At 37.1% G+C, this 15,276-nt stretch overlaps 1 protein-coding gene across 4 annotated transcripts in view; it reads right to left on the bottom strand.

Moving 5' to 3' along the window:
• The window catches only part of GAK (cyclin G associated kinase), a 72,848-nt gene that overhangs the window by 31,193 nt on the left and 26,379 nt on the right, over nucleotides 1-15,276 (bottom strand). For all 4 annotated transcript variants that reach the window (XM_082784216.1, XM_082784217.1, XM_082784218.1 and 1 more), the window contains exons 11-15: nucleotides 13,976-14,099; nucleotides 6,540-6,589; nucleotides 6,305-6,453; nucleotides 2,850-2,972; nucleotides 899-1,032 (exon numbers count right to left, since the gene is read on the bottom strand). In XM_082784216.1, coding sequence (XP_082640342.1) covers nucleotides 899-1,032; nucleotides 2,850-2,972; nucleotides 6,305-6,453; nucleotides 6,540-6,589; nucleotides 13,976-14,099 — 580 coding nt within the window. The remainder of the gene's footprint in view (nucleotides 1-898; nucleotides 1,033-2,849; nucleotides 2,973-6,304; nucleotides 6,454-6,539; nucleotides 6,590-13,975; nucleotides 14,100-15,276) is intronic.

The raw sequence follows: 15,276 nt of genomic DNA, 5'->3' as shown, positions 1-15,276 counted from the left end.
ACCGGCTACGTGTGTTGAGGCCCTGCTTCAAGGACGTGGTCAATCATCGCTCATTTGTGGGAAGTAGACAGTAATTTCTTTCCTCTGCACTTCCATATAGCCTTCATTTTTTTTGTTTTTTTGTTTTCCTCCCTTCTTTTTATTTTTCCCTTTCCCCCTCCCTTTTCCCCTTTCCCTTTTTATTTCCCTTTAGTTAAATTGTTTAGTTCATAATAATCTTTATTTAATTATTATTATTATTTCCCTTCAATTAAATTATCCTTATCTCAACCCGTGAGTTGTTCTTTGCTTTACTTCTCCCCCTCCTCATCTAAAAGAGGGGGAGTGAGAGAGCGGTTGTGGGGTTTAGCTGCCCAGCATAGTAAAACCACCATAAAGATCTATCAAATTAATTCAAATACCTAGTTTCATACATTCTGACAAATATTCCAAAGTCCTCTGCATGCACTCCTTTAAAAAACAGAAGGCATTTTTATCTGAACAAGAAATTATTACTCTTTCCAACAGAACTTGCTGTGGTCTGACACACTAAAACTTACCATGTAGTAAGCTGGTGCATGTGGAATATAACGTCATCTACATGTGGAAGAGGATTTTATACTAAAGACAGCATTCGAAAGCACTGCATACCCTTGTTTTCACTCCTAACACTGCTTCACTACATACATATCATATTTGATTCAGTTGTGATAACACCGTTAGTAATTAAGGTCTCAAACTACTCACAGAACTACTTTATCTACTTACAATACATTTGTTTTTCCAAGTATTTTGTTGTTTTAACACAGACACTGTTGAAATAATTTATCGTAAAAAGGACCCTGTAAAAATAGTTGCATATTCACAATTGCACAAATACTTGCTTCAATAGTACCCTACAAACAGACCGATAGCATACCTTTTATGAGAAGGCCAAATACCAGGAGGACATCTTTTCATACTGAACATATAAACTGCAGCTTCAGCAGTCGTGAAGAGACGACAAAAACACAGAAAAGAACAAACTACAACAGCAGATGCGGCTCTTCCATCCTACAAGAAAATTGTAAATTTGTTATTAAACCTAAAGGAAAAAGCATTACAGAAGTTACCGAAGAACATACTACCTGTGTGTTCTGCATTAAAAAGCCCTAGTTCTGGTGTGATCATTTGATTTTTCACATAATACAAACAATTCTATAGACTATCTGCTTGCTCAAACATGAATAAATTACTGCTTTAGCTTACTGCTGTTTAAAATTCAGTTTGATATTTATTACCTTACTATCACTAACATCTATTTTAATGTCTGTTTCCTGGTCTTAACCAAGTTCGGTGCTGTTTTAGGTCAATAACCATGGGCTTCTGCTATAGAAGCAGTTCTAAGAACTGAGCCATACTACGTTCTATAGCTGTTCGACTAAAACTGAGATTAATACTTGTCATTGAACTAAGAGAAGGGAAAGAAAAAAAAATGAATCCATCTGCAGGAACTACTGCTACACACAGCCTATATTCCTCCCTACAAAACAGAATACTGAATATTCAGAAGTTAGAAGGTAACAGCTGACAGAAAAACAAAAAAAAAAGCAATAAAAGCCTGAGGTCCTGTTGTTTGTTTTATCAGCAAGCATAGATTTTTCCATAGTCATTCGGCATGTATGTGTAGAAATGGGGAAAAAGGAAATGTTCCTCCTTCAAATTGCTTTAACAGTCATCTCCCACATTTGACACGAGAGGTTGCTTTTTATCAGTTCACTTGCTTTTTTGAGGGCTATATCAAAGTTAGCGACACATTAAATAACACTGGAATTTACAAGGCAATAGGCTGCCCGCAAAAGCAGGATCCACCGAAGTCCCACAGTCGGTTTCTGCAATCCTTCAGATAATTACATTTCCAAGTAGACAGTAGTGCGAAAAGCAGAATACACCCAGCCGCTACTTACAAAGTAAGAGTGCTCCATCAAAATAGTAGAGTGAGAAAATAAAGCAAACACTAAGGCAGCAGAAAACATTTTTTGCTCCCAAAGGCTACTTTGTCTTAATCCCTCCTATATAATGCCTTCTATATTACATGCAAGTGTTGCGGTTTAACCTGGCCAGCAGATAAGCACCCCACAGCCGTTCGCTCCCCCTCCCTCCTCCCCTTCTGGGATATGGAAGAGAATCAGAAGAAAAAGAAGCCGGTGGGCTGAGATAGAAACAGTTTCTTAGGACAGAAAAGAAAGGAAAATAATGATAATAGTACTACTAATAATAATTTGTGCAAAAGCGATGCGCAATTGCAATTGCTCACCACCTGTAGGCCATTGTTCAGTCGATCCCCCAGCAGCCAGTACCCCCCACACCAGCCAGCCACCCCTATATATTGTCCAGCATGACATCAGGTGGCATGGCACATCCCTTTGGCCAGTTGGGGTCAGCTGTCCTGGGTCTGTCCCCTCCCAGCTGCACCCCCAGCCTGCCCGCTGGCAAGACAGAGCAAGAAGCTGAAACGTCCTTGACTTAGTGTAAGCACTGCTCTGCAACAATTAAAACATTGGTGCGTTATCAACTTTATTCTCATCCTAAATCCAAAACACAGCACCATAACTGCTACTAGGAAGGAAATTAACTCTATCCCAACTGCAACCAGAACAGCAAGGAAGAGCTACATCATCCCACTAACTGCCTAAAAAGAAAATTTATGGAAATAATTTATTAATACATAGCAGGATGGAATTCCCTCCAGGCCCTACAGTGAGGAAAATCAGGAATATTCATGAACTGTGTGATACTAACATCCTTAATACCTAATACCCAATACCTACTTAATACTTAATACCTAAAGTTGGATTGAGCAAAACACTTGAGACAAACCGATTACTTACAAGACAGTGCACAATGCAAACGTTTTTCTGATCTTGTTTCAGCCATAAATGCATGTTCTTGCATATACTGTAGAGATTCTGAAGATTTGGTGCTCGCCTTGCTGGCCAGCCACATTCAGAAACCTGAAATGAGAGATCCAGCCAAAGTGACAAACAACATGACAGTCACATATTTGCACAGCATAAACTATGTGTATAAAATGAAATTTTGCACTTGAATGCCATCTCTGTGCAGAAATTAAGCAAAGTGCCCCTCCCAGAAACAGTATTGCAACACTACAAGCATCATGTTATAGGATCAAAGACAGCAGACTGGAACAGACCAGAGGGCTGAAGTATCAACAACATAAGATTTTCTTCCTCTGAGAAAATTTCAGATTGTAAAAGCTTTCAACCTGAGTAGTGCACATTTTTAAGGAAAATGTTAGATTCAGTATGTTTTTACTTCTGTCCTTTACTCAAAGAGCCTCAGCAGTTCAGTAATACTCCTTCTGCAATTAGTTTTACAAAAGACTGCCAAATAATTGCTTCACTTCTCAGCCTCTGTATTACAGAATCATTGAATTTGTAGGTTGGAAGAGACCTCAAGATCATCGAGTCCAACCACAGAAGAATGCAGTACATGAGAAGCCTGATCCGTGAGAACCTGCAACTCAGAGAGCAAAGGCTCTATCAGGACCCAAGTGAACAACTTACAAAGCAACCTTTTTCTTTTTAGACAGGACTGAAAATGAAGGTGAAAGACCAAGTTCACTATCAGCCACACGTCTTCTCAAACAGAAGAGCTCAAAGGTTACTCAGATTAATTACCTGAACTATCACAAGAAGTTCTCAATGAGATGCCAAGCTCAGGAAAAAAGGCTACAAGAGATAATCTGACATATGATGTCTTCTATAAATTAAAATCCTAGAGTACAGTGAAAAACTAAAAAGTTGGCTGTTTCAGAAAACCTCACTTTGCTAGAGATTTAACATTCTTTTGTTGCTGAAAAGTTTTGCAAAGTCACCGCAGACCAAATAAAGCTAAAGCAAGCAGCCCTTTATATTCTTGCTCACCACAGATTTCAACATGGGCGTCAATACATCTCAAATATTATACTATCACTGAAAGAATCATACGGCAGCATTACAGCTATAAACCAGAAAATAAAGTGGAAAATACATATTCTAAAAGTTAGAGAAATTACTTTTTTTGACTTAAAGTTTACTTTCTGCTCAGACTCTAGTTTTGCCATGAAATGGAAACCACACAACATTGCCCACTTTCCATTTGGCTGTGTTTGAAGCTCAATATGTTCCGGTCATTATCAAAATTGAAATTGCCAACATGTTGTGTTGCTGACACCTTTAAAGACCCACAACCTCCTTTTATAAGATGGAATCAAAGAAAAATTCAGATTGCAGTGAAATAGAGATCTCCCGAGGCTCCAACAGCTCAAAGCAGAGTCAGTGGTAAGGTCAGACTGACTTGCTGAGAGCTTTATACTGGCAGGTCTTAGAAATCTCCAGAGACTGAGTGCACAACCTCTCGAAGCAACCTGTTCCAAACACAACTCAAAGTTAGCAGAGAGGATTTCAAAGCTACCATTAACTTTAATCAAGGTTTTTTTTTTTTTAAAAAAAAAAAAGGATTTAGACATAGTACACAGGAAACCATGAAAGTATCATTTCATAAATGTTTTAGATGCTGTTCTATTTTGATCAAGTTTAAGGGTTTAAGGCTTGCCAGAATCATCGTTTGTGGCACTAGAGAAGCTTAAGCTTCTTTAGCTTCTTACTTGACTGCTCTAGCCCAGCACTGACTAACGAAGTTAAAAAAGTCAGGAAGCATTACTCATTGTATATCTGGATTTCAAAGATGGACAGGGAAAATTTTCCCATGATGAGTTTTTCTTCATACAAGGTTTTTCTCAAGTAAAATATCTGTTTTTACAGAATACAATTTTTTGCTTTTTTGTTTGCTTCTTTTTATAGAACTTAAACACTCCTAGCCAATGAAGTGGGCAGGAACACAGTGTTATGACAAGATACAAGATATTATTTCTTTCCAGATACAGCAAAACAAAGATCATACAACAAAATCGATGTCACTAAGACAGATGTATACCAGAAAATCTTCAGGCCACTGGAAGATTTAACTGCATACATACTGCCACTCACAGCATTAATACATCAGGAATATCAGTGTCTAGGTAAGACTGATAGATTTAGTAGAACAAGGAATAAATGAGTTCACTTAAATACATCAGCCTCGGTGGACTTCTCCAGGATCTTAGTGCTAAAATGCATTCCTGAAGTTTTTGTTTGAAGCACCTGCTCCAAGACTGTTTAACAGTCTTTAACTAAACCTCATACTGAGCCAAATTCAAAAAATCTTGGTCCTGAATAGAATCCTCCACTCAAAGAGGTCATAACTGCTTTTCAGGTGTGACATTTAAACTTGTAGACAGTACAAAGTAAGGATACAAATAGGGAAGTGACAAACACTGGATAACATACATTAAATATTTCCCAGCCTGATGACGTTTAAGCAAACTCAGATAACCGAAGAAATGCTAAAGGGTGGCTCTGCAGAATAATGTCTACAAGGACTTCATATTTCATGTAGCACATAATGCTTTTAGACTCCCCACTGGGCAGTCAGTATTGTGGGGAAGGGGCACGATCACTACACACAATGTAGATAGGGTGTGCTATAGTTGTCTAGCACATAGCCAGTGCTAGACAACTCAAAACACAGCAGTAACTTAGACTGTTGAGCTAGTTACAGGACAGTTGAAGCATATTTAGTAGCACTGACAGAAGTCCAGAGTTTCAACACCCAACAAGTTGCCCTCATTACTGTGTTATTGAATTGGGGATGTGTCTTTATTTTAGCATCAAAGAAATAGCCAGGAAGGCTACTGAAGGCTCAGCTAAATTATACCAGTATCTCATGCAGTAGCAACAAGCAGTCAGGTAGTCATCTCTGAAAAACGCAACACTCCAGGGCTGGGCCACACTGGAGTCAAACAGTATGCAGTGGGACAAGGAGAAAGTCCAATCAGTGTTATTTAAAATCAGTCTCCAAAGCAGTACTACTTTTGAAAGAAAAAAAAAAAAAAAAAAGATCTGAATGAGAAGAGACTGAGGTTTTAGTAAGACTGCTGTTCTTCACTTAAATCTGAAATAAAAAAGGGTACCAATACATTTCTTCTAACATATCACTAGCCTAAGAAATGTGCTTGAGTCAGTAAGATTAAAGATTAGCCTTAATTTATAACTTTGAACAGGAACCAAAAACAAGCAGAACACAGGCTACTCTAACCTTATGCTTATACTCTTATTTTGTGATATTTTTGATTAAGCAGCCTACTTTAACACACAGGAAGCTTCCCACAACAGGAAGCTGAAGATATACACTAAGATACTTTGTTGAGAGACCTTTTATAAAAATACACAAAAATTATACACACCCTATTATGGAATCTTGAAGGCCTGTATGTTCTTGGAGAAAGGTTATACACAGCATAGTGCCCAGGATGTTTAGAGTCCAGACATAACCTCACATCTTCTATGTTATTTTTGATGGCAGACTCTACACCTTCAGCCGGAAAGGACATCACTGAAAACAGAAAGAAGTGAATACTTCACCTTGAGATCTTCATATACTAAGAACAATCAAATGATCGAGAGACGTAGTAATCATACCTGCAATTCTGGAAGTGATGTATGATATATCCAAGTCTCCTTTTGCATAACTGAAACAGAACACATTGGAGTTAGTACTGGGAAGCAGAAGCATTTGAGACATAGATTCAGAAATTCAGGTCTTAGCCTCCACTCACTACAAAGAATAACCTTTTATTTCTTCCATCTAAAGGACCCATTCAGCCTGGCCTTGAACACCTCCAGGGATGAGGCATCCACAGCTTCTCTGAGCAACCTGTTCCAGTGCCTCACCACCCTCTGAGTAAAGAATTTCTTCCTTATATCTAATCTAAATCTACCCTCTTTTAGGTTAAAACAGTTTGCCCAGGTCCTAGAACTATCTGCTCATGTAAAAAGTCGCTCTCCATCTTTTTTATAGGAAGAATTTCTCCCCAGTAGCTAAACTTTCCCTCTTTTAGGTTAAAGCCATAACCCCTTGCCCTATCACTACAAAGATGTTATTTAAAACATGTTATATAAATATATAGATGTTATATAAATTAATGTTATATATAACATTATAGATGTTATATAAACCCCCTGACAAAGAGTCCCTCCCCACCTTTCCTGTAGACCCCTTTTAGGCTCTGGAAGGCTGCTGTAAGGTCTGCACAGAGACTTCTTCTCCAGGCTGAACAACCCCAACTCCCTCTGCCTGTCTTCATAGATTTCAGCTTAAATTTACTGTATATTCATTGAATTTATAAATTGAAATCATTCCTCTGGGCATTTTGGAAGTGAATTTTCAAAGTGAGCAATTACTATTCATTTCTATATAATTGTGAAGGTTTTTTTTTGTTTAGTTCAATTCCTTCCATCTCTGCTTAATCACCTACATTATGCCAACAACTTAGTATTTTAAAATGACTGATATTTTTTCTTTCCAGGGTAGTTGCTATGTAGCAGGATGAAAAAGCCTCAGAAAGACTGAAAGACTCCAGCATAAACCCAACACCCTTGGGTCAGATCCAACAGGCCTGCACTCCTGACTGGCAAAGCAAGAACAAATATCACCTACAGAATTTGGGTTAGATACCTAACTGAAATTAGTAGCATAACTCCAGAATATCAAAAGTTCACCACAGTATGATGCATATTTAAACAATGTAAATGCATTATCAAAACCAGGTGTTCTAGAATTACTACAAAATTTCAAGACGCTGAAAGAGAAGACTTAGAATACTGCACTCATTTTCAAAACATTAAGAGAAAACATTATTTCTTTGATTCCTTATGGCTTGCTATTAAATACAAAAGAGCCTGGAGGGATTGATTGAAAGATTGAATTTACAAGGACTGGGAGGACGATTTTAGGTGAGGTAAGAACAATTCCTTTGAAGGCAATTACATGAAAGAATGTTTATATGGACTGGCATAGTCCTTGTCCTAACAATGAAAAATGATCCAAGGTCTCAAGATAAATTGAAGTCACTACAAGGAATTTTGAGAGCCTTACTAGACAAAGCACTGAAAACTCAGTCTAGACAGTGTTTGGCCATTTTGTCTATTTCAAACTTCTTTGCAATTCTGGAAATATTTAACTTCCTCAGCCAAACTGATTAAGGGAGAAAATTATACTCAGAGCCAATTATAAATTCTTACTAGTGATGAACACAGTCATTTATGATTGAGAAGTGTCAAATTCTGTCACTTACACCCACCAGCTTTAAGCAAGAAAACATGCAGATCATTCTAACGACTTCGACTTTTTTTAGTATCAAGACAAAGAACCACCTAATATGATAGCCTGAGAACAAAGATCTATTATGTCTTCAACATTACTACAGGTTAAACAACAGTGTGAAATGAATGCACAGATCTATAAAAAGAAAAACAAAAAAATGTCTTTACATTCATTAGGGAATATTTTCAGATACTAACCTGTTTACTAAAAACACTAGTCTATATATCTTTGATTTTTACATTTGTCTAAATTAAAATGCAACATTACTAGGAGCATGGCTCTCACTACACGCACTTGCAGAAAAGCCCCATGCACATTAAAGCTAAAGCACTTACTGAAAAAGTGTTATTTGGTATGACAATAACATCACAGCCAAGAAAAGCTTGCTATTTTGCAGGAAAAAATCTGTATGCCTGTTGCAACTGAAAAAAGCTTCAGAATGGTTCTGCTGTCTTAATTAAAATGTAACTGCTATGCAAACTGCAGAATCAACAAAAGTCTCTTAAAATGTGTGACTTTCCTCAAATTCCTATTCCACGTTCCATGTTCCTTAAGCTTTATTCTGAGGACTTGAGATCTAATTCAGTATTAACAATGGAACACAAGATACTCTTTTTACTGGAGTGTTTCACTTCAGACTGGCAAATAAGATTCCTTTAATTTTCAGGAAGACAAAATAGACACACAATTTTTCAGTCCACTTTTCACACACATGGTGATATGCATTTCCTATACATTTCAAGACATAACCCTGTTACAAGACACAACCCTGTAATAAAATACCAGGACTGAGGTTTTTCCTTTCATGCTACTAACATCAGGACATTTCATTTACATAGCAATGTTGCCAGCAGGTGATGAGTGCAACAACGTTTTTGCATGACAACCCGACATTGCATGTAGGGTTTCTGGTTTGAAAAAAATCCATATTTTTTAGGCTTTTTAAAGGCTTCAATTAAAGGTAAATGGAAAAATTATGCTATCCTTTTCCGATAACAGCAGGCAAAGCTTTTATAGTGAGATACCTAAAGCAAAATATAGCAAATAAAACATAAATTCTAATTTTGCAGTACAACTATCTGAAAAAATTCAGAAGTTGTAATTAAATGTTAGAGACTTCTCATTGTGGAAAGGGTTGGCAATACTAGTTCTGTCAAAACAGTTGCATTTAATAGTGATACTTAATATTAAACAAAACATCATTCCAGCAAATTAAGTTAAAAAAATATGCAATTTTAAAATAAAGCTAGTTAGCATACAGCACAAAATTTTGGATGAGCAGTTACCGTGTGTTGCTATCACCTGAAGATGGGAAAGAAAGAATAAAAAAAAAAAACAGATGAATTGGTATAGCTAAAAAGTAAGAACGCAAAGCACTCTTTAGTCAAATAATGCTCTAACACTAAACAATCTTTCTCCACACATTTCTACACTCACAATAAAACACCTATTCATTAGCTAAGTACCACCACTGCTGATGCTTATTTTCTTACAGGCCAAGAAGAAATGCAGCACTGAAACTCACAACAATCTGCTTCCACTTACTTAGTTTTGCTTTGTAAAACTGAATTAATCATTCAGCTACCCAATGCAACGTTAAGATTTATCAAATAAAACATTAATGCAGCATCGAGAAACAAAATTACCTTAGAAGCAAAGGAAGCTAACAATAAAAGACAGCTAATTGTTCTTGCATTTTTAGATCATAATCTCTTCAACAGAAGAGACAAGTTTGACAAAGTTAAAAATAAAAATAAAAAAATAAAATAAAAAAATAAAAATAAAAAAAAAAAAAACAAACCATAAGTTGTGCAGAATGCAAATTCCATACCAGGAATTCCATACCAGGTTTCAATATCAGGTACCTTCCATCCCAAGCCTCTCTCTGATTCTAACTAGATGACAGACCCCAACACAAGGAGTTGGAAAATGCATTTCAAGGAAGAGACATTTTAGTTTATCCAGAATGCCTGCTTCTCATGTTTATTGAAGAGTTTTATAAAGGTAGTCAAGGATGCAATCAGTAGTAGAAAAGGCATTATTTAATCCTTTATTCTGTAAGCTGTAGCCACAACACAAGTTTGTGAGGGCAGAGAATGACCCTGACAGAAAACAGCTATGTCCTACAGCAGACACAAAGAATGGATTAGCATTTTAGCACAGTTAAAGTACAAGAAGTTTAAGAATGCACAAGCCTAGTGGTAAGACTCTCAGAAGCACGGTGAGTGTGTAAATGCTAAAGAACTTCAGACCACATAGGTCTTGTAAAACATTAAATATTGCTCACACTAATTCATGTGCTGCCATTCCAGTGAAATGGAATACAGACTCAGAGAATGAAACTTGCAGCATTAAGGGCCACTAAAGAGCGCTGATGAATTCCAAGTGGAAAAGGTTTTCTTTGAGTATTGATTAAACATCATATGGAAAACAAGTATTGAAGTAACTGATTCTCACTAGCACATCCATGTACTTGATGCATTCCCTCCTTTTCTTTCTTTCCCAAAACCAATGAACAAATTCACATGGAAAACAGGAAAAAAAATGCAGTTGTATCAAGACAGTTCTCCATAAGAGCAATATTTGTTTTTACTAGTGCAGAGCTTTAATATATTTGACAACCTCACATTCCCTTTAAGGTGCATGAGTCACCTTAGACATCAATCTGTATTTAATCAGCCCAGTCCAAAACATTGGAGAGGAACCCATCTCCTCATGATTACACTTGGTATTTAATGTTTAGACAATTTAAAGCAAAAGTGACAGCTTGCCATTAAGTCGTGGCACATTTACAGACACTGTCTGATGATACTCTGATGATCCTCTCTCAGTTTCTCACAGGACATGGAAGCATTTTATCCCCCTTTAGCTAGAAGAGACCAATGGTTGGTTATCTGCCAGGTTAGATGAGGCCCTGAGCATGCTGATCTAGTGGGTGGCATCACCGTCTATGGCAGGGGGGCTGGAACTGGATGATCCATGAGGTCCCTTTGAACTCAAACCATTCTATGAGTCTATGATCTAATTTGAATATCTTAGCACTTACAACTGTTAAGTGTAAAAACCCCACCCCAACCTGTGCTCTCAAGTTACTCAATTCTAGTGAATAACCACATATGACCTTCTGTGAGTAATGCAAATGAGATGGAAAAGTGAAGAGCTTTTTCCTGACTAAGAATATTTATTGATTTCCACAAGACATGCACAGAAATATCTCCAACAGCACTCAGATCCCTGACAGCGGCTCAGACACTATAACAAAGTAAATCATACCGGATTAAGTCTGAAGCAGTTTAGAGAACTTCAGCAGCTTGTGTCTCATTGTGATTTAAGGCCTAAGTGACCCTGGTTTTGGGCAGGGCACAAGAGCTTCCATCTCAATCATACTCTTCCAAAATTGTAAAAAATAAAATAAAAATTAAAAAAAGTTGAAAACTTGATTCTAACTAAAGTGCCAAGGATATAGTTCAGCAACAGTACAGTAACTAGCAATTCAAAATGAACACTGTAACTAAGATGCAAAACTTATTTGGGCAATCACAATTCTCTAACAAATAATTTCAGAGAGAGAAGAGCATGTGAACTGACCAGCATCTCTGACCATTAAGTACTCACTGTTCTATACATCAGAAGCTGCCAGATGAGTTTGAATATACAGTTACTATTTTACTGCTTGCATGCTACTTTTATTATGGAACCAAATGAAAACACACAACGCAGAAAGCCCCACAAACCAGTCAGGTAAGAAATAAAAATAAGGTGAGAAGTCAGCATGAGGCATTCCATCCTGAAAGGTCACCTGTAGAGAGCTCTTATCCCTCACCCCTGGGAAAAGAGGAGAGCAGCACAAGATGAAATTCAGAAAGTAATCAAACATCCAGTGGCCATTAAGGAATAAACTGCTTGCAAGCACAGGAAGAGAAACTTCTTCGGATGTAACTGGAGGCACAATACAGAAAGTCATGTGGAGACAACAGCACAAGAAGTGGAGTGCAAGAATAGTGCAGAAGCATGCAGTGTACAATCAAAATACTAGAGTGAAAGAGTAAAAACAAAGGCACAAGAATGACAGCTTAAAGCTTTATAATTTTTTAACTTTGTCAAAGGAAAAAACGAATAAGGACTATCACTAAGGAAAAGTCATTTCTCTGTTAAACTTCAAAATTAATGCAAAATAGCAGAATTTAAGACAAGGAATTTAGTACCTTCACGTTTTTAAGTAGTAGAGCTGCTAAAGGCAAGGAATTGGCAGAATATAACCATTATCACACAGAAATTTTCTTCAAAAAGACACCATATAAGCAACAAAAGCAAGGCTGAACAGACGGTCAGAGGAAGATCAGTTCCACAAAAGGTAGCAGGTGCAAGGAGATAAAGAACAGAGGTCTGTAAGACAGCATGTGCCAAAGAACTAAAATGGGGAACGGTTGCTGAAAAGTTAAAAGCAGCTCATCATAATACTTCATACACAGAATTCCTGCAGTTCTGCTATGCTGCTGAGAACTCACTGTTTTTCATCATGCGACAGTTCACTCCCCTTGTACACCTCCCACTCTTCTCTCGAGTCAGTGTAGTTCTCCAAAAAAAAATTTGATGTTGTGCCAATTGCTTTTATCTGTGGAAGGCTTGTAAGGACAGATCAAAGCTACATAGCTTTTCTGACCTTTAAAAACAGAGGACCTAGCCTTTTTAAGCCATACATGAGAAGTTTAAACAGACTAAACATAAGAACAAACAAAGAAAAACACACTCAAAGTAGCTACAGAGGTGCAAGTTCCACAGACCCGAGTTCTCTGATCATTACAAACAGTTTAGAGCAGTACAATAAACAGACTACACCTGACAGAAAAGCAGTTACAAGAAAAAGACTTCAAGTATGGTATTTCCAATTAAAGGGCTACAAACCCTACAGTAAAGGACAAAGTACAGTTGTTGTACTTCTATTATCCTATTGACTTACCTTCCTCTCTTCCTAGAATTAAGAAAAAGTTTTCACACTGTATCAAACTTGATTATAAGTTCAAAAATGTATGAATCCATACTTTGATGACCAATCATATAGAGGCAGTGAAAACCATTTTTAGTGGGAGTGAAAAGAATCATTAGAAACAACACTACACTAATACTCTGAGAACATACACATCCAGGGAGGAAAGTATTCTTCTATGTAATTCAGGGCAAAGGAGACAAAGTGCAGAACCACTCATTTTGCCTAAAGTCTCTCCATTCAATCACCCATATTTGACAGAATGAAAGAGGACACTGGATGACAACTGCAAACTAAACTGGACAGAAGAGCCAATGCACCATTTCCCTGCAGTTTCTCTCCCCTCCATTCCCTTTAACTAACACTACTCTATCTTTCATTATTCCTTCTTTATTCATTGACACATCGTATAGTTTTGTTGTTTTTTTGTTTGTTTGTTTGTTTTTGACCCATGATAACCTTATTTCTATACCACTCCTCCCTGCTCCAGCCCCTCCCCACTCATCTCTCCCAGGTTTTCAGCATGTGTAAAACAGCAGACAACAGCAGGAAATGCAGCACTTATGCTGGGGGGAAAGCCTGTCTATATTTCTAAAACATATTAATACAAAAGCTATGGTAGAAATAATAATTCATAAAGTCTCAGTGCTAACTATTAGCTATTAGAGTTCATATTTAGAAAACAATGCTGAATTTGACTATTTCTACAATAAGCTCTTGAGCCTTCATTTAGAGCTCTTACCAGCACAGTTTATTTTTACTCACTTGGCCACAGACTGGATAACTTTAGAAGACGTATCCTTAATATTTGTGAAAAACCGTTCTGTTCCTCCTCTCAGAATATCAAAGAACCCTCCGTAAGTCTGGTCACACTCTGCAACAGTCAGGCCTAGAGTAGTCAAACAGAAGTAACTGTACTTTAAGTCATATCCTGGAATAGGCTCCATTTTAAAGCAAGTTGCCTACAAAGATGGAAGTATATACAGGCTAAACTTTGTTGTAAGGCTCACAGTTCAAAAGCTTTCCTTAATGATGGCCTATGAAAAGAATGACCTCTGCATGATCAAGAGCTATTGGTAAACTACATAACAGATTGCTTAGTTGACTACTCACATTTAAGAGAAAACAGTAAAAGATTCATAAAAGTAAGGCATTTCACATAGCCTGTGCAGGCATAATTAAGTTACATTTTAAGCCCAAAATCTCAGCTAGAAACATCTATTTGTTAGCATGATAGTATACAAAGAGTACTCAATCCCGCACAAAACAGATGGCCAGACAGCCTTTTGATTATACTCCTATTTGGAAGCTAGATTCCTATTCAGCAATTCATATACAGACAAAATTACTGCAAATAAATATTACCCAATTTTTTAAATTTCCTCTTGAGCTTTAATACCCTCTTACTGACAATTCAGCATACATAATATAAAGCAAGTACCACCAAACTGGAAGGAAAACTGAATACAGTATGAAATACTCCCTTGACTTCTTCTACATTAATTGTAATGTTAAGCAACATACTCATACTTGATGTAAGATAGTTGCAGAAACTGCCTTTCATTAAGAAATTAGATGCAAGTAAGCCCATTAGCTTTTTATTTTCTTTGCTATATGAAGTACAAATATTTCCAATTGAGTGAACCCTGGAATACCTACTTTTATAGAACGGGTACATGAGCTTTTAATTGTGTCATTTTGAAGACATGCTTTGGTTGATTCAATTAAGTGCTGTTAGCCTAACTACTGCTTTTCTTCAGATGCTAACACAACTTCTCATCAGTAAAGTTCCTCTGGTTCCTCTGGCACAACTCTGCATAATCATCCCTTAATTAGCTGGACTCAAGGCAGCATCAGCTATGGTGCTTCTGAATGCAATGACTTGACTACCCATAAATGAGCTTAGGCTTCTGCTTTTTACCTTCTTGAGGTTGTCAAAAAATTTTATTTTAGGATTGATTTTGGTTGGACTACCTCAACACCTAGATTAACAAGCCTGTTTTAGCATAAAGTTATGCAAAAAGACACAGAATGGCTGCTTTTGGTCATATCATATATAATGCTAA

This window comes from Aythya marila (genome assembly GCF_965140915.1).
Source record: "Aythya marila genome assembly, chromosome: Z".
NCBI classification, from domain to species: Eukaryota; Metazoa; Chordata; class Aves; order Anseriformes; family Anatidae; genus Aythya; species Aythya marila.
This window is presented reverse-complemented; position numbering and strand designations above follow the sequence as displayed.